The sequence below is a fragment of the Trachemys scripta genome, chromosome 1 (genome assembly GCF_013100865.1).
Source record: "Trachemys scripta elegans isolate TJP31775 chromosome 1, CAS_Tse_1.0, whole genome shotgun sequence".
Taxonomy (NCBI): Eukaryota; Metazoa; Chordata; order Testudines; family Emydidae; genus Trachemys; species Trachemys scripta.
In genome coordinates this window covers 139,910,687-139,936,055 of record NC_048298.1, presented here as the reverse complement: position 1 = coordinate 139,936,055, position 25,369 = coordinate 139,910,687, and the positions used below count along the sequence as shown (strand labels likewise).

General features: G+C 45.1%; 1 protein-coding gene across 5 annotated transcripts in view; it reads left to right on the top strand.

The window, feature by feature from the left end:
* The window catches only part of NCAPD2 (non-SMC condensin I complex subunit D2), a 78,164-nt gene that overhangs the window by 14,220 nt on the left and 38,575 nt on the right, over positions 1-25,369 (top strand). For all 5 annotated transcript variants that reach the window (XR_004647878.1, XR_004647879.1, XM_034787631.1 and 2 more), the window contains exons 15-25: positions 1,261-1,435; positions 6,347-6,431; positions 7,642-7,775; positions 8,921-9,053; positions 19,905-19,989; positions 20,075-20,236; positions 20,503-20,720; positions 23,378-23,489; positions 23,838-23,961; positions 24,169-24,324; positions 24,585-24,762. Coding sequence is in view for 3 of the 5 variants with exons in the window: in XM_034787631.1 (XP_034643522.1) it covers positions 1,261-1,435; positions 6,347-6,431; positions 7,642-7,775; positions 8,921-9,053; positions 19,905-19,989; positions 20,075-20,236; positions 20,503-20,720; positions 23,378-23,489; positions 23,838-23,961; positions 24,169-24,324; positions 24,585-24,762 (1,562 nt within the window). In the remaining 2 variants the exon portion in view is untranslated. The remainder of the gene's footprint in view (positions 1-1,260; positions 1,436-6,346; positions 6,432-7,641; positions 7,776-8,920; positions 9,054-19,904; positions 19,990-20,074; positions 20,237-20,502; positions 20,721-23,377; positions 23,490-23,837; positions 23,962-24,168; positions 24,325-24,584; positions 24,763-25,369) is intronic.

Sequence of the window (25,369 nt, the reverse complement as noted above, 5' to 3'; positions counted from 1 at the left end):
GAGAACTCTATTTTGGATATGTGGGAGAGGCAGGGACTGGAGTAGCCTGGACAGGTGCCTTGGGGGCTTGCCTACCTTGTTTACATTGGGCTCACAGTACCAGTCAAAAGGGTTATCTTGGGGAAAGTGCAGTCTTGTGGGGAGAAGGGCTTCCTCTGGTATCTAAAAGCCTCAGCAAGCTTTTTAGGTAAATGTAGAGGATCCAGCCTCTTCAGCCTGAAGGCTGAAAATATTTCAAAATGTCAGGTGGCCACAATCAATTCTTAGGGACAGATTTTCTGCCTGGGTTGTGTTCAAGTAGTGGACACCCCTTGCAGCTCTCTTGTTGGGTGTTTCCTTCCTATAGACAAAGAGCCAGCATATCTGGCTTCTACGTTGCCACACTGCACAGTTCCAGGTGTGCAGAGGAGCAAGGAGGAGAGTGGCTGGAGGTGCATGCTATGCTGTGGCTAATCACAGCTGGTGTATGGCCCCTTGGAGCAATAGCCAGCTGGTTCAAGTTGGAACAGACCTCAGGCTGTGCTAAACCTGTGTAAGAGGTGGGGAGGAGAATCAGAAAGCTATAAATACTTGATTCTCTGCTTCTTCTCTTTTTTTTCTTAAATCATCCTCTTCTCTCTCCCCCGCCCCCACCCTTTTCTTCTGGTTTGCTGGGCAGCAGCGGGGGGCCACAGGAAGTATCTTTGCTCCCCAATCTCTGATGGAGCCAGTCAAGCCCTTATTGTACTCTGCCTGGGGCTCCTGTAGCCTGATGGAGAAAGAGGCTATGGAGCAATTGGATCAGTTATACCATTTTCTTGTACAACAGTGTGTGGCTGGCAGGCATGCTGCTGAGTAGCTGCAGTAGGGAAGAAATAGCAGCTGCTTTAAATCACTTGCTATGAAAAAAAATTGATCTGTTTCAAAATGCTTTTGTTCAAAAATTGTAGGCCATGGCTCTGGAAATGTTCTCAATTCATAATCAAATACAGGGTGGGTTTGTTTGTTTGTTTTTTGTTCTGTTTTGTTTTTTGGGGGGAGGGGGGAGAGGTCATCTTTTTTGGGCCACTGTTTGGACGCTGCTGAAAGTGCTGTAGCAGCCATATGTCTGCTCCACAGGGGAGGGGACAATAGTGTGGGGAGAGGGAGTTTTTTTGTTTTTGTTTTGTATGTGGGTTATGGGTTTGCTGGAAGAACAATGGGTGCATAATTTATTTCTTAATGAGGCCTCTGGCCGAGACTATGTAAAGCTGAACTGACCTCTCTCTCTACTCCCCTCAGTGGTGCAGGAGGCCATTGAGTTCTTTGTGACAGTCTCGCAGTTTGGTGTCCCCCAGGCACTGCATGGAGTCCAAAGGATGCTTCCTCTTATATGGTCTAAGGAGCCAGGTATTAGAGAAACCGTGCTAAGCGCCTACAGGAGGCTCTACCTGAGCCCCAGTGGGGACTCAGAAAGGTATGGAACTCCCAAATCAGAGTCTATATCTCCCAGGAGGTGCTGTTGGAAGTGGAGTATGGACAGTGGTCAAACTTCATATTGAGCTGAAATGCTAGTGGGTGCTGAGCTGCAGGGATGGGGGTGGGTGAGTGAAGTTCTGGGGTGCAATCCAGACCACTGAGGAGTTGTCATTGCCTGCCCTGCAACCTGGAGTGCCTTGCAATGTTTTGCTGTTGTAGCTATCCAGCTGGGCCACTCACAAACAGCTTGCCAACATGCAGGCTGTGTGTCTGTATATAGCTGCAGCCCTGGTCCAGCAGCCAGTCGGCAACACTCCAGTCACACTCTGGCTTCCACCAGCATTGGTTACTATTTGCCAGATGTCCCCAACCCACTCCCAGTCCTGAAAACGTGTGTTCTGCACTGCCCAGCCCTCCCCGGGCAGTTCAGATATTAAAGGTCCGTTGTCCCTGTAAAGGTTTGCTACTTTAACTGGAGTTACGAAACACTGGATTGATTTAGATTGAAGAAGATAGGCTTTTAAGTAGAGTTGTCAAGCGATTAAAAAAATTAATTGCACGATTAATCGCCCTGTTAAACAATAATATCATGCCATTTATTTAAATACTTTTGGATGTTTTTTCTATATTTTCAAATGTATTGATTTCAATTACAACTAGGGCTATCAATTAATCACAGTTATATCACACAATTAACTCAAAATTACTCGTGATTAATTTTTTTAATTGCAGTTTTAATCCCATTGTTAAACAATAGAATGCCAATTGAAATGTATTAAATATTTTGGCTGTTTTACATATTCATTTATTGTATTGTGTGTTCTAATTTAAATCAAAATGTATATTTTTTGTTACAAATATTTGCACTGTAAAAATGATAAAAGAGATGGTATTTTTCAATTCACCTCATACAAGTACTGTAGTGCAATCTTTGTGTGAAAGTGCAACTTACAAATATAGGTGTGGGTTTTTTGGGGGGTTTTATTTATTTATTTTTACACACACAACTGCACTAAAAATAAAACAATGTAAAACTATAGAGCCTACAAGCGCACTCAGCCCTACTTCTTGTTCAGTCCATTCTGAACAAGATAATGCTGCCCGCTTCTTGTTTACAATGTCACCTGAAAGTGAGAACAGGTGTTCTCATGGTACTGTTGTAGCCGGTGTCGCAAGATATTTATGTGCCAGATGCACTAAAGATTCATATGTCCCTTCATGCTTCAACCACCATACCAGGGGATACGTGTCCATGCTGAGGATCGGTTCTGCTAGATAACAATCCAAAGCAGTGCGCACGTTCATTTTCATGATCTGAGTCAGATGTCACTAGCAGAAGGTTGACTTTCTTTTTTGGTGGTTCGAGTTCTGTAGTTTCCGCATCAGAGTGTTGCTCTTTTAAGACTTCTGAAAGCATGCTCCACATATAATCCCTCTCAGATTTTGGAAGGCACTTCAGATTCTTAAACCTTGGGTCAAGTGCTGTATCTATCTTTAGAAATCTCACATTGGTACCTTCTTTGCATTTTGTGAAAGTGTTCTTAAAATGAACTTGTGCTGGGCCATCATCCGAGACTACTATAACATGAAATACAGTAATTCCTCGCTTAACATTGTAGTTATGTTCATGTAGCCTCACACTCTACAAGGCAATACAGATGGAGGGAGGAGATACAGCATGGCAGAGAGAGACAAAGACACACATCGTGTGTGTGCTTGTGAGACCGAGGGAGGGAGACACACACATACCGTGTGTGTGTGTGTGTGTGTGAGAGAAAGGGGCAATGCCCCTTTAAATACGCTGACCCCACTCTAAGTACACTGCCTTTTTAAGTAAATCAACAAGTTGAGACAGTAGCTGCTTTCAGCAAGCTCCCTCTGTTCCGAGCCCTGTCGTGTCTCCCCTGCTCTGTGGAGATGGGGTAAAGGAGCGGGGGGGTGCTGATATTAGCACCCCTCCTTCCCCTCTCCTCACAGCAAGCAGGAGGCTCCCGGGAGCAGCTCCAAGGTAGAGGGCAGGATCAGCACAGGGCAATGGGGGGAGGGACAGCTGAACTGCCCAGCAATTGATAGCCTGCTGGGCAGCTGCCACACAGGGAACTTAGGGGAGCTGATGGGGGAGGGGGGCTGCTGGACCATCCTGATTCCAAGCCCCCACAAGCTAGCTCCAACGGGCTGCTGTTTCTGCAAGCAGTGGACAAAGCAGGCAGCTGCCAAACAATGTTATAAGGGAGCATTGCACAACTTTAAACGAGCATGTTGTCTAATTGATCAGCAATGAAACAATGTTAACCAGGACGACATTAAGTGAGGAGTTACTGTATATGGCAGAATGCGGGTAAAACAGAGCAGGGGACATACAGTTCTCCCGCTATGAGTTCAGTCACAAATTTAATTAAGCATTATTATTATTATTATTTTAAATGAGCATCATCAGCATGGAAGCATATCCTCTGGAATGGTGGCCAAAGCATGAATGGGCATAGGAATGTTTAGCATATCTGGCACGTAAATACCTTGCAATGCCAGCTACAACAGTACCATGCAAATGCCTGTTCTCACTTTCAAGTGACATTGTAAATAAGAAGCAGTCAGCAGTATCTTCCATAAATGTAAACAAACTTATCTGTCTTAGCGATTTGGCTGAACAAGAAGTAGGACTGAGTGGACTTGTAGGCTTTAAAATTTAAACATTTTTTTTTTTTTTAAATCTACATTTGTAAATTGCAATTTCATGACAGATTGCGGTACAGTACTTGTATGAGGAGAATCAAAAAATACTATTTTTTACAGTGCAAATATTTGTAATAAAAATAATATACACTTTGATTTCAGTTACAACACACAATACATATGAAAATGTAGAAAAATATCCAAAATACACCTCTACCCCGATATAGCGCAACCCGATATAACACTAATCCGGATATAACGTGGTAAAGCAGTGCTCCAGGGGAGCGGGGCAGGACTGCGCACTCTGGTGGATCAAACAAAGCAAGTTCGATATAACGCGGTAAGATTTTTTTTTTTTTTTTTTTTTTTTGCTTCTGAGGACAGCGTTCTATCGAGGTAGAGGTGTATTTAATAAATTTCAATTGGTATTCTATTTAACAGTGCGATTAAAACTGCGGTTAATCACGTGAGTTAACTGCGATAAAATTAGGGCTGACGATTAAAGTGAATTCATGTATGAGGTAATCAAGTCAGAAATGGTTACACGAGAAATAAAGATAAAACACTTTCTAGTAGTTTAAAACTTAACAAGCTAGACTTGGTTCAAGGTAACTTCCTTACCATGTGTTCCTAGCAACATGGGTGACCAAATTCTCAGGTCAGGATTTCTCTACTCTTCCCCTTCCTTCCCCCCCACCCCCACCCCCCCAAAGTCATGGGTTGCTTTCTTTTTCTTAAGTGAAAGAGAGTTTGGGGGTTTTCTGCCCCTTTCTTGTATAGTCCAGTTAACCTTTGAAGTGGGTTCTTCTGAGGGTTACCCCTCAAAACAAAGTTTATTCAAACTGTAAAGAAGGCCACATGGAGCTTCCTTCACTACCAGACTCCATGTTCTTTCTTTCTTCTCACTTATGTTCGCTGAAATGCACATTTGCTTTGTCTCTTGCCATCTCTTCTCTCTCGAGGAGCCTGTTTACGACTTATATGTAAATTCAGGTTAATGCACACTTTTTGTTCAGGATATAGCTGTGTGGTTTTGACCATCATTCATGACTTTACAAATAATATTGCTACATATATTTCACCATGTGTTATTGAACAGAGTTTTATTTTTCAAATACTTCACAAGGCATACTTTCTACAAAGATTATTACGGTATTGTGTAGGCTATGAATACAATGGTACTTTTGGTCAGTGAGTCAGTAAGTAGAGCCCTGCAAATCTGCAGATATCCGCAGACCATTTCCGCAGATAGAAGCGTGGCTGCAGATACAAATTTTGTATCCATGCAGGGCTCTGACTGTAAGAGCCGGGCAGGCAACTGTGAGGAACTGTGGCACGGCCCCTCCACCTGCCCTGGTCAAGGATCTGGGGGGCAGGGACAGGAGCCCGGGGACTGCTCAGGTCCCCCACCCAGGACAGATGGAGGGTCCACTGCAGCTCCCTGCAGCTGCCTGTCCAGCTTTTACTGTGGCTGGGCTGTGGCTCTAAGATGCTCCCTTCCCCAGCCAGAGCTGGGTAGGGGACAGACGTGCTGCCAGCTGTGGGGAGCCTGGGTCCCTCCACCTGCCCTGGTCAGGGACCTGCGGGGCAAGGGGCTCTCCCTGATCCAGCTCCGGCTGGGGAGGAGGGTGACTCGAAGCCTCAGCCTGGCCACGGTAAGAGCTAGGCGGGCATTTGTGGGGAGCCATGGCGGACCCCCCCACCCTCCCCGTACAGGCCAGCGTGGAGCACAGCTGGGGAGCTGTGGCAGACCCTCCACGTGCCTGGCGGGGGTGCACTCGGAGCAGCCCGCAGCCATGTCCCTGCCTGGCTGAGGGCAGGTGGAAGGTCTGCAACTCCGGCCGGACTCCCCACAGCTGCCCGCGCGACTGTCAGTAAAGATGCTCTTCCTTCTGAATCATTACCTACCCTTGTGCAGTTCTAGGATGCACTGTGCTGCTGGATATCTTTCCATTCCCATGGGACCTAAAACAGATGTTTTGCCCCATCCTCATGAGATCACTGCATGTTCCCTAATGCTTTTTCTGAACCTTACTGTTGTGTTTATATTCTCTGTTCTGAGAATGGCTTTCATGTGAGCAGCTCTTGGTTCCCTATTCCCAGATGTTTATATATCCTGCTGGGAGACGGGGGTGCATGCACACTACATTTTAGGAACTGGATTGCTGTGTGTAGGATTTGGATCTGGGAGGTAGTTGCATGTAAATTGCCTTTTGTTTGCTTATCTCCTGTACAGGGCCAGGGCGGAGAGGCTGGTGCAGTCTCTTTCCCTCCTCATGGTAGATGCATCGCTAGGGACCATTCAGTGCTTAGGGGAAATAGTAAGTACTAGTCCCACCCTGTATCAGATTCTGTCCAAGATTTTGAGCCTTTGTCCTGCTCACTGTGAAGGGTTTGACTTGCTGCTGGTGCCTCCTTGTGGCTGGGCTTGGCATAGCAGTTTTCTCCCCACTTGGTGTATCCTGCCAAAGATGAGGTGAGCAAACTACGGCACGGGCCACATCCGGCCCGCGGGACTCTACTTCCCGGCCCCTGAGCTCCTGCCCCGGGAGGCTAGCCCCCAGCCCCTCCCCTGCTGTTCTCCCTCCCCCGCAGCCTCAGCTTGCCCGCTGCTGGTGCAATACTCTGGGCGGCGGGCTGCGAGCTCCTGGGGCAGCGCAGCTGCAGAGCCAGGGCCTGACCCAGTGCTTCGTGCTGTGCTGGCTCCAGCTGGACGGCGTGGCTGTAGCACCGCCAGCCACCAGTGCTCCAGGCAGTGCAGTCAGGGAGGCAAGGGGTGTTGGAGAGAGGGCAGGGGAGTTCGGGTTGGTGGTCAGGGGCAGAGGTGTGGATAGGACTCGGGGCAGGGAACAGGGGTTGAATGGGGGCAGGGATCCTGTGGGGGGGAGGGGGGGCAGTCAGGAAGGAGGGGGTGGAATTGGATGGGGCAGTCAGGCAGGGGTTCCAGGGGCGGTCAGGGGACAGGGAATGGGGGGTTGGATGGGGCAGGAGTCCTGGGGGGGGGGGGAGGGGGGCTGTCGGGGGCGAGAAGCAGGAGGGGTTGGATAGAGGGTGGGGCTGGGCCACGCCACGCCTGGCTGTTTGGGGAGGCACAGCCTCCCCTAACCAGCCCTCCATACAATTTTGGAAACCCGATGCAGCCCTCAGGCTAAAAAGTTTGCCCGCCCCTGTGCCAAAGGCTGCTCTGCTTCTGTGTGACCTTGGCCCTCTGGCCAGGCCGCTTTAAGGTCTCTCTCCTTCCTGGATAGTCCATGAACAAAAAGCAAGTGGAATAAACCCAAATAAACTGCATTAATAAGAAATGGACAGGAATAATTCCCTCTTAGTGTGCGTCAGAATCTGTCCCTCCCTTCCTTCAGGGAGGGGCCTTTAGGCATTGGTCATTTGGGAAGCTCCCTTCAGTCTAGGGTTTGTATACCCCGTCATATCACCGTAATCTAGCCATCCCAATAAGATCCCCTCATGAGGGTGTGAAACATGTCCCCCTTGCTGTATTCTTGCATCCCTAGTTGTTGTCCCCTTTCTCTACAGATCTCAGAGTTTGTGCAGAAAGATGAAATAAAGCCACCTGTGGTCCACCTGCTCTGGGAGCAGTTCACTAAGAAATCACAGTGTTCATCACTGGAGCGCCGTGCTGCTGTCATGCTGCTGGGGATGATGGCACGGTGAGCCCATAGTTCAGGTCTTTCTGTATCAGTACTGATCCTGTGAAAGCAAGGAGTCTTCCCAGAGTTGATTATATACGCCTTTGTGGGGTGCAGCATCTGGCTCTAGATTCTGTGGCAAGGTCCCTGATTTCTGCACAAATGGATCATTCAGAAATAAATACTTGAATTAGACATGGAAATACTGTGTCCCACCAGCCCCAGATTCTCTAGGTTGTTAACTTGATACTGAATTCCCTGTGTTCTAAGCTAGGCTACCTTCCCTTTTTTATGGTATGTTATACTACAGTTCTGGGTACCTAGTTACAGCTGCATTGTATAGATGGGGGAAGCTACTGAATAGGCGTATTTGAAGACTTTGGCATTGCAGGTGAGATGTATCTTTCCATCCCCACTTTGGTCAGGGCAGGAGATGGTTTTACATTTTGGGACATGGGGAGTTGTTCTTTATCTCCCTTGAGAGCACATACCTGCCCCCACTGGGCCTCACATCCACTACTGCATCGGCCAGTGATCCATCTGGCAGGTGTTTCCAGAATTCTTGATGTTAGAGACTGGAGAATCCCCAGTGAGGTCAATGTAGTACACCCTTCATCCCAGGGGCTGCAGCCAGATCATGTCACAAGTGTTAAGTATAGATCCTCAAAGATATTACTTCTGCACAGCCTTAGAGTAACTTTCAGCAGCATTTGCAAAGCAGACTGACCCATTTTTTTTCACAGGAGGGGAGGAGGAAGCAGAACTACCCTGAGCTGCTGGACTCTGTTCTCCTCTTCCTCCTCTTGTAAGAATGATGTCAGCTGCTGCCTCTTCTCCCTTCATTACCCAAAAAACCGTCTCTGCTCTTGAGGGGGAGAAGAGGTTTGCAACATTGTTTCAGCTATAGTGATGTATTGTCCAGCTTACCTTGTTTCAATGCTGCTGGCCCCCCACCAGAGCATATGTAATACCCACCTCCCTGAAATTTGGTTTACTGTCTCTCAGCTGAGTCAGAGATGTCAGTTGGCAGCTGTTTCTTCAGGCTCAAGTCCCTCCTCTTCCCTGGGGCACAAAGTAAACTTTGGCTGTTTTCACATATTTGATGTAAGCTTTCAAGAGCAACCCTACCTAATTGCATGTATTTCCCCCTAACCACTGCCACTCAGGGGAAAGCCAGAGATTGTGGGCAGTAACCTGGATGTTCTGGTGATGACTGGGCTAGATGAGAAGGTAATTGAAGACTATCGCCTCGCCCAAGAAGTATGCAATGCCATCTCCAAACTTGCCAGCAGCAACAAGGTAAGGCTAGTACTCTGCAAGTGAGCTCCCCAAAACCAGAAATGTTGGGCATCTTAGATGAGCTGCCATTGTTAAATCATCTATCCTTGAGCATCTAATTCGTAGGAAAATAGGTATTTATCAAGTCTAGGTCCACTCATCCATATGATTCCTCCACAATGTAGACTGGAAGATATAAGTGGAACCATTTCTGTCCATCACTGGCAAGGTAAGGCTAACTTCATTTGGTGGAAACTAGGACAGCAGATTCTCTAATTGTTTTCCCATCAGTGAGCTTCCAGAGTGGTAATTGAGCTGGAGGCCAGCTTGACCAGCTGGGGAGTCTGTTCCTTCAAACCATGTGTCCTAAACTCTCATAGCATCAGGTTCAGACCTTTGTTTATATTGGTGGAAGAATCACATTTAAAGTTTTACATGTAAAGGGAAGGTCAAACAGTGCAGTGGACTGGCTCAATCCCCAGAGAATACAGCAAGTGAAGTGGTCCCTCATAGGTGGACACTCAGGTGGCTGCAGCCCTAGACTCAAGAATTGGGACACAATAGAGCTTTTTGCTCCCCAGACCAATACAAAGGCTCCCAGATTGCTATCTAGTACCCTTCCAGAAGAAGGTGATGCAATGGGAGAGCCCATCTCAGATATGGCCAACCAGATTGTTGAATGTGTTTTTGCTCTGTCCTGCCCACAGGGACATCCAAAAGGTTTAGAAAGGGCTTTAGTGATATTGAGCACCCTTTGCTGACCCAAGAGGCCTTGATATTTTTTCAGATCCAATCAGTCTAACATCCAGTCTACTGATATTCTATCCCATGGAATCTATCTTCTGACTTAAGACCTTGTTTTACATTCGACCCAACAAGCTCAGACTGGCTGCTTGGACTTTGAAAACAAACATTTGAAAAAGAAAAATTAATCCTCTGAAATTGTGAATAGGGGCTGTATCCTACAAGGAAGTCTCATTCAGACACTGGTGTAGACAGAAAAGGGGTATAGCTAGCCTTGCCAGTGGTGGACAAAACCTATAGTATGGATCTGTGGATGTGTAGTAAGGAGACTTTCATAAACTAGCAGGATAAATCGGGATTTTTCATGTAGCTCTGTATATTCCAATTTGTGGGTAATGTGCTGACCAGTACTGCCTAAGCGTGGAACCTTCTCCAAGTAATGTCTATTGGAGCCCACATGCACTCCCTCCTGCCCATCCCCTCAGTGTCTGAATATTGAGTTCAAGGCTATATATATGGGCACTGCGCCCTTCATCATCTCAGTTGCTTCCAACTGCAAGCACCAGATGGAAGTGAATTGCTCTTAAACTTTGGATCCAGGGTTTTCTTCTACCTTAGTTCCTTTTCAGTTGTGGTGTTAAATAGTTAGATTTTTTTTGGTTGGGTTCCGTGGGATGGCAGATCTGAAAAAAAGATCTAGGCAGGAAGCTTCAAGAGATTTTGCTTCCTGCCTAGTGGTCTTCCTGGTATCTGATGATCCTGTGAAATGTCTTTAAGTGCCTCCGAGAAGGCCACTCTCCTTGGTGTTCCATGTGTTAACATGCAGAGCACATAAGGAGTGGCAGAACTTATTGCAGGTGCACCTTATTAAGGCAGCTCTCACTGCTAGGCCTTCTGGTTTTGGCTGGGATGCCTTCAGATCCTAAGGCTAAGAGGGTCTGTGTTGGCATGTACTGCATCATCAAGTAAGGCTAAGGTGCCTAAGAAGTGGTTGGGGGTCCTTGTTGTCTGATTTTGTTGAAGTTCCACATTCTGGAGTTGCTTCATAAAATTTGTGATGAGTTGTTCAAATCCACACCAGCCCTGAAAGAGAGGAAAGGGCCCATTAGTGTGAAAGGCCACAAATGAAGGGCTTAAGCTGGAGAAGCAACCCCTGATTGGAAGATGACACTCAACTGAGCAGGTATGGGCTGGGCTAGTATAAAGCCAGGAAGCTGGCAACAGAAATGGAGGCAGTGAGGAAGTCTGCAGCCCCTCTGTATTAGAGGGGGAAGAAGGGAACCCAGGGAAAGAGCAGGACCTTGGGAGCCTGGCCCAAGGGAAGGGTGTACTCAGAAAAGAGAATGGTGGAAAAGAGAGCATGTGGGAAGTGGGTAGGAAGTAGGGGAGGGAGAGAGCAGCAAGGTTGGGGACTGCACAGACCATGGCTGCATCTTGTAGGGTTCCTGGGTTGGAACCCAGAGTAGTGGGCATGCCTGGATTCCCCTACCAGCCAGTCACAGAATGGCAGTACCTGGACAGCAGGTCCAGTAAAACTAACCCGGAAGGGGGAAACCTCACAGTGACTTGGCCATCAGGCCAAGTTACAAAGAGGAAGCTGAAGGTCCTGGAGTGAGAGGGGGGCCACAGAGTGAGAGAGAAGATGATGGGTTGAGAGACCACAAGGGGAGTTATTGGACCTGGGAAGAGAGCTATTCCCCAGAGCAGCCAGGAGGAGGTGCCACCTATGCTGAGTGGAGTACCCTGTGACATGGGTCCTTCTATGAAAACTGCTAAGGCATCATCTGTTCAGACTGCAGCTAAGGAACCTATATTTAAGCTGTCCTGACTAATTTCCATTCCAAAGAAGAAGACTGGGTAGAAAATGGCCAATATTAGCAGTGCCAGGTCCTGTGGATCAGTTTTGTTGTATCCTTAAGATTCAAATCTGTTTTCTACAGTTTTTATGGCTAAAAGAGCTGAGGTGGTTCCGCAATCCCCGTGCAAGTCCAGGATTACAGACAGAAAACTTTCCCCAGATCCAGTGACGCATATGTTTTTAGTAACCCCAGCACTGATGTTGGATCCAAAGAGGACATTTCACCGTGCTGCATCTGATTATTCATCTGGTTATGAGTGAGAGATTGCTTGGGGATGGGAGGAGAAGGACCTTGATGGTTGCAAGATCTAAATCCCCTACTCTTGAGAAGTGGGTAGGAGAGAGGATATTTTGAGGTTTTCCCCAGATCAGTTTTTCCCTCTTCCTTCTCCTATGACTCCTGCTGGGTCACCAGACAGACCTTTTTTGCCTTTCATTTCTCTTCTATGCCCCTTCCTGCCCAACAGTGCTGTTATCCCTGGTAAGAGCCATTGTGGCTCTGAAATCAGACCTACAATTATAAGAGGATCAAGATGGATTTAGAAGACCTGAACAGTCTGTTTGTTCCACCTAGAACTGTTTTCCTGTAACCTTATGGACAGTTTGTATATCCTTATTTTATAGATATGTTTCCAGATTACTGGAGAGACTGACAGTCCTGGGCAACATGGCCTTACTGGACCCCACCTGAAGAGGTGTTTTGGGGTTTTTGGATCATCCACAGTATGGGTCGGGTGGTGAGGCCCTAGCTGAAAAGGATCCAGTCAAAGTGATCTTTTCAGATCCAATGTCCCCAGATCCATCTTCAGCCCAAACAATAGTACCAGACACATCCTCTGAGGAAGAAGAGGAATTGGTCCCTCTCCTGGAACATCTGGGTCCAGTTGCAAATCCACCAGAGTTGTATCCTGATGAAAATATGAGCATTGTTTCTGTTTTGTCTCCTTCAGAGGATGAATCACAATTCCATGAGTTGGTGGACTGAATGGCATCTACTTTGAACTTGCCTTCTATTATTGAAGAGATATCGTTTCTAGTATTTGATATCTGAGGAGCAGCTTTGAGAAGTATGATGTCTGCTTATTTTGGATACACTTTCAACCTGCTAAAGCAGTTTGGGCTGCTCCTGTTTCCTGCCAGTCCATCTCTAAGAAGGCAGACAAACTGTGAGCTCCCACATGGGCAGTTTCATATTTCCATATTTACCCTATGCCACATTCTTTGATAGTTTCAACAGCAAGTAACAGATTTAGGTCTGGTCAAGTCCATACTGTTGTTGATAGAGAAGGGAAGACGTTACCTTTCCAAGGAAAGTAATATTCAGTGATGAAGAAGAGAAAAGAGTAGCCAATTACCAACCATAATGTCCCACTACCAGTTTCACCTGTGTGTGTGTGTGTGGGGGGGGAAATGACTGTGTTTGTTTTAGAATTGAATTATCAGAGGAAATTTGCTAATGCTATCCTCTTAGAAGTTCAGAATGTGGCAAAACGAGTCCTCAGGGCTGCTTTTGATACTTCTGGCTCTGTGGCTAGGGCTTTAGTATCTGCTGTCACCTGTAGACATGTATGGTTAAGATCTTCATTGGCTGTGGATGCTAGATTTTAAAGTTGAAGATCTTCCTTTTGAGGTTGAGGGTCTGTTTAGTAAGAAAAGGGGCAAACTTTTGGAGAAATTGAGAACAGATAGAGCAGTATATCACTTGGTCTCCTTTTAGTAGTAAAATATAAACCATCTACCGCTTTTCACTACAGGAGGCAATTTTATCCACAATCATCTTCATATTTCTCAACAGCAACTGCAACACCAGTAACTTACTACTTCTCAGTCTCAACAAAAGAAGTCTTTTAGGCCCGGACCTAAGTCGAAGCAATCGGCTTTCTCCTCTTCATTGAATATGGCTTGTAGATTTGATGTGAGGGTAGAGATTTGAGGACCAACTTGCAAAATTCCTTTCTACCCTTTGTTTGGAGACAGGCCAGACCATTTTGCAAGCAATTGGAGGCTTACTTCATTGGTCAGTTAGAAATAATTGGAAAGGATTATGCAATACAGTTCAAAACACTATCTCCTTTCAGTTCCTCCAACCTTCCCCTTTTCAGGGAACCATCTCACAAAGTTGTTCTTCTGTCAGAAGTTCAGGGATTGCTTCTGATGGGAGCTATAAATGAAGTTCCCAAAGATCTATGGGATTCAAGTTATTTCCTGATGCAGAGAAAAGATGGGGTTTTTGCCCTATTTTAGATATAAGGAAGCTGAACACATTCATCTGGAAGTTTCGGTCCCAAATGTTAACCCTAGCCTCGATCATTCCCTCACTCTCAAGCATGGATTGGTTCAAAGCTCTCTAGGATGCATATTTCTATTCAGCTCAGTCATCAGAAGTACCTCTGTTTTGTCGTGGGACCGACCTCTTCAGTTTGAGGTCCTAGGGTTCTTTCTCTATGGTGCTAAGGGTCCTTACAAAGTGCCTTTCAGAGGTAGTGGTATATCTTAGAAAAGAGGGTGTCTTCGCTTATCCATATATTAAAATGATTAGCTGGTAAAGTAGGCTTTGTGCACAGATCTGTTGACTCATTCAGTTTAAAACTTCTCCTTACAGATGTAGTACTGCTTACAAATGTCAAGAAGTCTATTCTCTGTTCAACTCGGACAATCATCTTTATAGGATCAGTGGTGAACTCCGTAGCAGGAAGGATTTTCCTTTCAAAGGAAAGATTTCTGAAGATTGGTAGTTCTCAAACCCAGATATTAATTTTCACTTTGGGTCTGATGGGTCATATGGCAGTGACTACTTATGTCGTTCGGTTTGAACGTCTCTGAGTCCAGTGCAAAATTGGTTGGCTCAAATTTACAAACCAAACTTGGATAAACTTCATATGCTAGTCACCATGCCACAGCACATTTTAGATTCTTTGATGTGGTGAATGAACAGAACTGATGTTTTGAAGGGAGTTCTGTTCAGTCCTCTCTCGCCATTAGTCACAATAACCTCTGATGCGTCAGACAATGAATGGAGACCTCACTAAGCCCTCTGACAGTTTTGAGATCACTGGCTGTCCCAAGAAAAGAATCTGCACATAAATGTTTTAGAAGTGTGGGCAATTCATCTGGCTCTCAAATCTTCTTTTCCTCCTCATCTAAGGGGGAAAGTTATGCAGATAGTGATGGACAATACAATGGCTGGGTTATGTCAAGCAAAGACTTGCTGATTCAGCTCTGTATGCTGAGGCAACCAGTCTGGGATTGAGGCATACCACGAGACATCTATCTGATGGCTCTGCATTTAACAGGGGAGAGTGTTTGGTAGGTCGGGCTCAGCTGAGGGAAAGCTCTCAGATGCACAAGTGGTTATTAAAGGACCTGCTTATACAGAGAGCTTCTCCAGTTGGGGTTAGCTTGTCATGAATCTTTCTTTTTTACAAGCAGGTATAACAAAGTGTCATATTTTTTTTTGCCCAAGAGTAGTCAGCCCATCTCAGACGCTTTTCTAATGCATTGGGGAGAAGGCCTTCTGTATACTTTCCCTCCTTTACATTAATTCAGAAGGTGAGGAAGATAAGACTGGACTGAAGATAAGATTGGACAAGAGGAGGCTGATCCTGGTCACATCAGCCTGGCAAGGATCAGCAATGGTATACAGACCTACTGTCAGGGGAGATGTACAAACTACTACCCTTGTCTCTAGACCTATTGTCTAAGCAGCATGTAGAATTCTTCATCTGGATTTCCAGACTGTTCATCGAACAGGCCTGGACTATTGGACTCTGACTAATACACTGTGAACCAACAAGGAACAGGATATCACTTTACTCTAGAAAACATTGTACAAGAAAATATTATCACTTGAAATGAGCTAGATTTGTCTTTTGGAGATGGGGGGGAAATCTTGCACTTACCGGGGGATCAACACCTGGTGATTGATGCATCAGCGGCAGATCACTCTCCCGTCGACTCCTGTACTCCACTGGATCAAAAAGAGTAAGGGGAGTCGATGGGAAAGCTATGTCAACGGGAGCCATGTAGCGTGGACCCCGCGGTAGGTAGATCTAAGCTACGTCTACTTGAGTTACACTATTCATGGAACTCAAATTGCATAGCTAGATCAACTTTTCCCTGTAGTGTAGACCAGGCCTAAGTCACCAGTTAAATTAACTATTCCAAAACATAAGGAATAAAAATTGTATCTAAAGTCTAAGCGGTTATCTAATTTATCTAAGAGTGTGCTTGGCAGCTTTGTTTGTCTTATTTTGATGGTAGATTGTTTGTGCATGATATGATTAAAAGATTTCTAAAGCAGTTATCTAGCATGTATTCCCCCTTCAGGGACCTAGTTTCCACATGCAATCTTATTTTGGTCTTATCTATGCTTATGAAGACCCTTCTTGAGTACTTCGTAGTGTTATTTATTTATCTATTAAGATTGTGTTTATGCTTGTTTATGACATCAGCCAGAAGGGTAAGTTAATTTCATGCATTGATGGCAGTCCCACCTTTCTTTCTTTCTTTCTTTCTTATAAAGATAAGATGGTTTTTAGACCTGATCCCAGGTTTTTATCAAAAATAGCATCTGAGTTTCACATAGGACAATAAATTTATCAGTGTTCTTTCAGAAGTCACATGCTAATACTGGGGAATCTGCTTTAGATACTTCAGATGCTAGAAGAGTTCTAATGTATTATTTAAATAGAAATAAAAATTTTAGGAAGTCTTTTGGGTTCTTTATTCCTTATGTTAAGAATCATATGGGTTATCAAGTGTCTTTTCAAACTATTTCCAGATAGTATCCTTGAATATTATAAGTTAGCAGCAGTTTCTCTGACCACTAGTGTGAGATCTCATTCTACTAGGACAGTGGCATCATATTTTGCTGGTTTTAAACATGTTTCTGTTGGGGAAATCTGTAAAGCTGCTACTTGGAAGTCAGTTCATACGTTTACTAAACATTATACTTTTAGATTTGGCTTCCAGAGCAAATGCTAGGTCTGGTAGAGCTGTTCTTCAATTGTTATTTAATTAGGACTTTGTGTCCATCTCCTAAATTCTTAGCACTGCTTTCCAAATTAAACGTAAGTGGGAATGTATCCAGAGCCCCTTGAAGAAATTAAGATTGATTACTTGTAAATGGAATTCTTTGAGATGCCTGCATACTTGCACTTTCCACTTGCCTTCCCCCCTTTCTCAGTCATACCTTAAGTCCCCTTTCCTTCCTCTCTTCCCCTCCCCCCCCCAATCAGTGGTATGAGGAACTGAGGTGATAGAGGGTGGTGTGTGTGTATTCCATAATGTTCTATGGAAATGTGCTTGTGTGTGTGAATATAAGGTAACTGGAATAGGCTTTATGCAAAAGGTCTCTTGTAAGATATCATTGCAAAGCTTATAATCTACTGAGTGTGTTCATTCTATTTGTATGCATGTATCATTCTTGTAACTAGAAATATGAAGTATAACTCTGAAGTCCTATTGTAATTATGCAAAGTGTGGGCCATTAATGGTGGCTTGGAATCTTGATGGCTCCTATTGACTAGGACAATTGGTTGTGAATGGCTCTGTTTACTTGCAAGCCTTCCTGGGTACATACAGGCCAGCCCTGGAAGAATGAAGGCTGGGGTCTCACAGGACATGTGACCATGTCACATGATACTGGAATCCATCTTAAACCTGGTACTTTTCCATTTAGGAGGGGTGGGGACCCAGAGAGACAAAGGATTCCCACCTTTTGTCAAAGCTATAAAAGGGGGTGGAACAGAACAAAAAGGTCCCAGTCATGAGAGAGTCCCTGCTTTTCCCTAAGATGCCTGCTGGAACTAACAAGGTCTGTACGAGGGGAAAGGATTGGGCCCAGACTAGGAAGGAGTCTAGTCAGTGAAAGAAGCTTATTGAAACATCTCTGAGGGTGAGATTTGCCAATAATCAGTTTTTTAATGTATTAGGCTTAAACTTCATGTTTTCTCTTATTTTGCTTGGTAACTTACTTTGTTCTGTCTGTTATTACTTGAAACCACTTAAATCCTACTTTTTATACTTTATAAAATCACTTTTGTTTGTTAGTAAACCCAGAGTAAGTGATTAATACCTGGGGGAGCAAACAGCTGTGCATATCTCTCTATCAGTGTTCTAGAGGGCGGACAATTTATGAGTTGACCCTGCATGAGCTTTATACAGAGAAAAATGGATTTATTTGGGGTTTGGATCCCATTGGGAGCTGGGTGACTGGGTGCTGGAGATAGGTGACCTGCTGATCAGTTTTTGGTTAAAAACTGCAGCTTTGGGAGCGTGGACCAGACCTGGGTTTTTGTTGCAGCAGGCTAGCGTGTCTGGCTGAACAAGGCAGGGTTCTGGAGTCCCAAGCTGGCAGGGAAAATGGGCTCAGAGGTAATTCCAGCATGTCAGGTGACAGTCCCAAGGGGGTCTCTGTGACCAAACCCGTCACACACACATGCATACACACAAATATAGCCTTGACCTTGGAATGTTTGTGAATGCTATGGGGAGTGGTGGTGGAAGGGTGGTGGTGCATGTGTACCCCAACAGGTACTGTGTAGAGAAGGTTCCACCAATAAGCAGGAATATGTAGTCATCTTGAATAGGGATGTAAATATTGGTTAAAAAATTTAACCAGTTAAACTATTAATTATATCGGTTAACCATTAACCGAGGTAGCTCCGGCAGGCCTGGTGGCACCAGGGCTGCTCCAGCTTGGCCGGAGCTGGGGGGAGATGCTTCAACCCAGCCCGGGAGCTCCAGCCCAGCACAGGGCTGCCAGGGTTAACGGTTACAGTTGATTAACCGGTAAGCCTAATGCTTACCGGTTAACCTTTTACATCCCTAATCTTGAAGAACTCCAGTTATAAGTAAGTAACGTTCATTTAGAGAAGTGGCCCATCCACAGGGAAAACTGCTTCCTCTAATCTCCATTATAAGTTGGCCTATGCCCTGAAATATAAATTCCTTATCCCTACTTAAGTTCTTGGCGGAGAGAGGTTTTCAGTCTGTTTTTAAAACTAATATTCAAAAACAGTTCAACATTTATATGTTGATAGGAATATCTGAAGCCTTGGCCCCAATATAATGGAACAATGAGCTTTTTATCTTTTAAAATGGATTGTCTTTTTAACTTAATTGTTCATACATTAAAGAGTGAATAGAAATACTTGGTCTACCTACTTCTCATGCGCAATAGAATTCTCTGCTCTGGAGACTGACTGGGTTACCTATGCCATAAATGAAGCCTTGAGAAACTCAGTGTTTTAGTGCCAAACTTTCCTCCCTATATTAGCCTCACAGCCCCAGTTGGTTACTTCTGTGCCACAGCACACAGCTTCTCTCAGCAGCTCAGCTTTCTGGAAGGAACTAGGGCAACAGATGGTTGAATGCTCGTAGCAGCTCTTCCTTCCTCCCTCCCTCATTGATACTCCAGACCTGGATTGTGACTGTAGGGATATAATTGTAGCAACTGAGGCTATATCTCCCACTGCTGGAAACTGATTTTCTTACTTTCCATACCCCAAACAATATGCTTATGTGAGTTGAGCATCTAGGCAGCTCCAGATATGCTCATGCTATTCTGGCCATGCTTGGCTGTTCAAGTATGTCAGACTCCCAGCCCAGGAATAACTCCTCTCTTCCAGCTTACTCTCTCCCCAGCTCCAGGTTCCATGCATACAGAATGGGCATTTGGTTTCACTTGTCCAGCTTCTGTGCTGCTGTCTGTGGAAACTGCTTCTTTCAAGCCCCCAAAATGGCAAGGGGGAGGGTCTACTATATCCTTATAATAATATGACCTGGACTGGTGTCAGTACTCCAGGTGAAGGCATTCTATTGATTTTAATATAATAGCATTAGAATATTTTCAGCATTTACATGTCTTAGCATGTATCCTTGTTCACCTGGTTGGAAAGCAGGATCAAGTGGTACTCCAAGGGAATAACTGATAGAACAAGCTCAAAAGTAGGATTGGCCATCTTGGTTTGGAAGCTTCCTTTGTTGGCCTATAGCTGCAGTCTTTCTGCATGATGCAGTGTGACCACTGTAACTTCAGAAAGGGGCAGGAACCACTTTTGTTCTGTATTGCTTGGGCTCTCAACTGACTCTAGAATTGCTCCCCCAAAACATTCTGGATGGCTCTAGCATCAGTATAACACATTTGTATCTAGAAGTATGAGTGTGAAAAGAATGAGCCCCTCAGCAACACAGAGGGAGGGAGAAGGAGGGTAGAGGAGGTTGTGAGTAAGCTAAGGTTACCCATCTTTCCGGGGTTCTTTCTACAGCCAGCTGAGGGGAAGAACCATGCTCCTTTCCGGCTGCCGCAGACACACCAGCTGTTTAGACACCTGAGTGAGGCTGTGACCACAGGTGAGGTCAAGGAAGCTTCAGGGTATGGGGTAGGTGTTGATATGTCTGTCCTGTGTAACATGTGGATCTCTTTTGTACTCACCAGGCTTTGCCCAGCCAAGCACACTCTGGATCCCCTTCATGGAGTCAGCAATGACCCTCATCTACCAGTTAGCAGAAGGGCCTGAGGAGATATGTGCCCAAATTCTGCTGTGTTGTAGCCAACAGGCTCTGGAGAGGCTTCAGGAGCCACAAGGGGTGGAAGCAGGTGAGGTGGATGGAGGAGTTCTGCTCCCATAGCCTGCAGCATTGCAACCAGCTGCCCCTGGGGTAGGTAGGTCAGGGAGGCCTGGTGAAGCGGCTCCAGAAGAAGCTGGATTAGAAGAGGATGAGGGTGCAGTGAGCTGGATATCCAAAGGTGTAGAGGTGGGGTGCAGAGTCATTGAGACTTGCTGATAATTAATAATAATAACGGAATGTAAGTCCAGAGAAGTTGTTCTATGAATTTTGACTCCTTCCTTTTCCACCCATCAGAACCAGGGACTTCTCCAAGCAGTGTCCTCGGCGGTGCCAACACTCTCCCTACCTTCCTGCTGACACATCTGCTGTCTCTCGTGGGAAATGTGGCCTTACAACAGGTTGTGCATCTGGAGCGGGCAGTGAGTGCAGAGCTTCGTAGGCGCCGTGTCCTTGGGGAGGAGCAGGAGGCCAAGAAACATGTTGTCAACAGCACCAAGGAGCAAAGTGCCAAGGTGAGAATTGAGCTCCTTCATATGCATAGCCCATTCCTCCTCAGTCACTGCTCCAGCAAGTTTCTAAGGCCAGGTCTACACTACCCCCCTAATTCGAACTAAGGTACGCAACTTCAGCTACGTGAATAACGTAGCTGAAGTTCGAAGTACCTTAGTTCGAATTAGTTCGAACTTACCTTGGTCCACACGCGGCAGGCAGGCTCCCCCGTCGACTCCGCGGTACTCCTCTCGGCGAGCTGGAGTACCGCAGTCGACGGCGAGCACTTCCGGGTTCGACTTATCGCGTCCAGACTAGACGCGATAAGTCGAACCCAGAAGTTCGATTTCCAGCTGTCGAACTAGCGGGTAAGTGTAGCCAAGGCCTTAGGGAACTGTTCTGTAAGGAGTGGTGTGCAAGACCACTGTGGATTGATTTTAAATCACTGATTCTAATCACAGTTTAAATCAGCAAGCAGGAAACCTTGGATTAAATTATTGGTGGGTTTTGGTTTTTTGTTTTGGTTTTTTTTAAATCTTGTTTTATATATGAACTTTTTAGTTCTTTTCCTAAAAAAAGGCTGATTATCATTGGTTGGTTGTAACCATTAAAACATGTTGATATAGCCTTCACACTAAATTTAGTGCTTCTTTTTGCTCACCGAGAAGATGCATTATGTTAGAATACGGTGATTTTATTATTTCTTATTTACTAAATTTTTTTACTTGTGATTTGTGTCAAGCTCTGTTTGGCTGGAAATTCAAATTTAATTAAATGCACAAAAATAGCATTTTTAAATGGTTATTCTATTAGTTAAATCTACTTTAAATATACTGGATACATATGAAAAACTTTGAGGGGAAAAAAGGTTATTAAAAGATGTTTTGCATTTAAAATTAGTTGATTATTAAGCAAATGAAATATCCTCTGTAGTTAGTGAATTGAAGTAATTGTTTGTTTCTGCTCACTATATTCTTCAAGATTTTAGAATTGGTAGATCTCATCCTCACCTAGTTCTTATTGATAGTCTGGAAAGGGAAAAACTAGGTTTCCTACTTTTTCAACTCCCATTGGCTTTTTAACTTTGAATGAACTAGTCATTGAACTGAACTTGTTGAATAAATCTGAAATGAAAAAATTCTCTCTGAAGAGGCTATTGCTTTCAAAATTTAGTTTAGCATTTCAACAAACTTGTTCCAGGTGCTTAGCGAATGACTTCCTCCGGTTCAGTGATTTGACTTTCTTTTAAACTTGGCAGTCAACGTGTACTGCTCAATATTATTTTTTGTATTTTTAAATTAAATGTTTTTAATGTGTTATAGTAAGAATAGGTCTTAACATAAGTTGTCATATTTAATGTAAATACAGGTTCATTTTGTATAAACTACTATTTAATTTTTAAAAGTTGAATTTTCAGTTTTTATCCACCTTGTACAACATTTAAGAAGTCTCTCTCTCTCTCTCTCTCTCTCTCTCTCTCGAGTGTACTGATCCAGTGCTCAAGCAAAGTGCTGAGGGCACTGTTATATGTTTCAGATCAGAGACAGTTGAGGTCTTGACCTCTCATGTTCACTAAAGATCCCCTGATGCCCTTGAGTTTGGGATTGGGGGGTGAGGGAGAAGGAGAATGAACCCAGGTGTCTTGACCATGGTCCCCTCTTCTCTTCCTGTCCCATGCAATTCCTGGCACTGGCACTCCCCAGCACCTTTGGCCTTTTGGCTTCTTTTTTGTGTTCACCTGACACAACCTTTTGAAATGCACTTCAGTGGCAGAGGTCTTTTGTCTGTGCCTTGTCTGACCAAGACTAAGTGGTGGGGGAGGTGCTGAAGGTTGAAGGAGTTTCTGGAGCATCTCTGAGGTTGAGGGATTCTTGTTCCTTTGGAACAGCCTGTGAAATTATACATACAACAGTAGTTTTCTTAAACAAGCTATGTTAAAAATAGAGAAAATGGTGGTAGAACAAAAACAGTTAATATATCATACCTACTCTAATATTTTGCAAAGCCCAGTGAGGGAGACTTCCACTAGTTTAAGTTGCAAAACATATATACAGTTTTCCTCATCATCAGAAGCCTCCACTCTGCTGTGTCCAGAAAACTCTTCTCTTTATCCCTCATGCACCCTGCTTATCCAGTTCCCAAGTGTTTATAGTTTATCATCAGATCGGGTCAGGTTACATTGATGTTTCCCCATGAGTGTTTATTCCAGAGTACCATCTGGAGGAAATGGTAAACTGTGTCCTCCATATAAAGCAAGACCAGTTTGATCTTCTGTTTTTATAAGTTCCTCATCAATCAAAGTAACTGGCCTTTTGGATTTGCATATCCATTGTTGCTTATAGGTATTAGACCAGGCCCTCATGCTGGTTGTAGCCCAGTTTGTCTTGGCTGATCAGAGGTCGCATGGACTTGTTTCTTTAAATCCCTCATCAATGCTGCCATATCATGAAATACAAACTGACAGATCTCTCCCCCACTATCATAATTCTATTCAAACTAGAGGGGGCAAATGGTTTGAATTCTCCCTGCGTTTGATATTGTAAGCCTTTATCATGTTGCTGTTAATCAGTGCCCACATCCCACCCTGTAGGGAAGGACCTTGTGATGAAAGGTGCTAGTACGCTGCAAAGTCTTTCCTGTAACTTTTTTGTTCAATAACTTCTTCCTTCCCTCTGCACAGAGCATTGAGAATGAGACCACCATGGAGGAGGATCTGGGCCTAGTAGGTGCCTCAGCTGATGACACTGAGGCAGAACTCATCCGCAACATCTGTGACACAGAGCTGCTGGATGGTGAGTGTGGCCCCGAGATGGGAGTGTTCCCCTCCAGTCCGTACCTCTTTATGTGCCATACCCTAAAGAGTGGACACAATGTGTGAGAGAACCAGCATGAGGCACACACATTATTCCTTCAGGAAACTTAAAATGCTGTGGAAATTTCCTTTTCGTGTGAATTTCTTATAACATCAGGTTCATGATTCTGAATTTTTCTGATGGCACTTGTCCCCTCACTTCTGTAGTTGGACATCCAATCTGTGTGGACTCTTAAGTAATTTGTGACTAAATATGTGGTCTCCTTTGAAATGAGATACATTTTGTGGTATGTTCTCTCAGATCTGACAGTGTTTCTCCCCACTGCAGGGAAGCAGCTGCTCTCTGCCTTTATTCCCCTGGTGCTCAAGATCTGCAATAACCCTGGGCTCTACAATGATCCAGCACTCTCAGCTGCTGCAGCACTGGCCCTTGGTAAACTCTGCATGGTCAGGTAATGTCCAACCTTGTGGCCATAGTCCTCTCTTCTCCCCAGCCTAACCTCTTAAAGCAACATCTGTCAGAAGTGACTTTGTCCCCAAGTCATAGCACCCTTCTCTGGAGACAGTACGATGACAGTGCCCTTGGCTCTGTTCTCATTGAAGCTCTAAAAATTGAGTCTTGATTTTGTCTTCTCTGTCCCCACCCTGTCTTCCCTCAGTGCTGAGTTCTGTGACTCTCATTTGCGCCTCCTGTTTACCATGCTGGAGAAATCCACCCTATCAGGTGTGAGATCCAATCTCATGATTGCAGCAGGAGACCTAGCTATCCGCTTCCCCAATCTGGTGGAGCCCTGGACCCCCCATCTGTATGCCAGGTAAAGCCTCCTCTCACACCTCTGGGAGTGGAGGGTTTAGAACAGCTGATTTGGGGAGGAGGGGGGCAGAATGCCTCTTAGTAAGGCGAGGGAGCTACAGTAACCCAGGTTTCAGGAGATAGGATGGAGGTCTGTGCAGATGAGGGAATTTTGAGAGCTAAGGGTTGTGGCGGGGAGGCCTGAACAAATATGAGACTTGGCTCTTTGGGTGGGAGACAGATGGCCTGTTGGCTCCCTGTGTAACTGAATCTTTCTCTTAGGCTGCGGGACCCCTGTCAAGGTGTGAGGCAGACAGCTGGGCTGGTGATGACCCACCTGATTCTCAAAGACATGGTGAAAGTAAAGGGGCAAGTGAGTGAGATGGCTGCTCTGCTCATTGACCCTGAAGAGGAAATTGTGGGTCTGGCTCGGAATTTTTTCAGCGAACTTTCCAACAAGGTGAGGGATGGCAAGGGATTCTAGGGAGGATCCCAGTGAGGAGGTGTGGAGATGGAGAGGAGGTTGTTGGGACTGGGGATCTAAGCAAAGAGTGAGGAGCTCTGGAGAAGGGTGCTAGTTTCCAAGCTGTCTTGCACGTGGCCAAGGAGACTGTCTGTCCTGGACCCCCTCTCGTGCTGTCGGGTGACTGTATAAATCCAGAAGGACACTCTCTCAGAACCATCCTTGTGCCAATCCTGATATTGTTGAAAGTGACTATCCATCGACTGCAGAGTACATTGACTCTCTATATGGCCTGTGTTCTACAGGAGATCAGACTGGATGATCACAATGGTCCATTTTGGTCTTTGAATCTTAGAGATTTTGTTACCACCGCATGTCACTGCTACCACCAACCCTGTACCTCATCTCTGCCCTGTGTTCTCTCTTCTTCCCTCTTCAAACATACTACTGTGTTCCAGCATCTAGCCTTTAACACTTAAGCAACCTTGGTGGCTGTCACTTAAAGCAGACTTCTACCTGCCACACTTACAGGGCACAGCAATGCTGGAACTCCAGCAGTCTAACCAGCTTGCCTGGTAAACCTGGTAAAGCCAGATGCATTGCT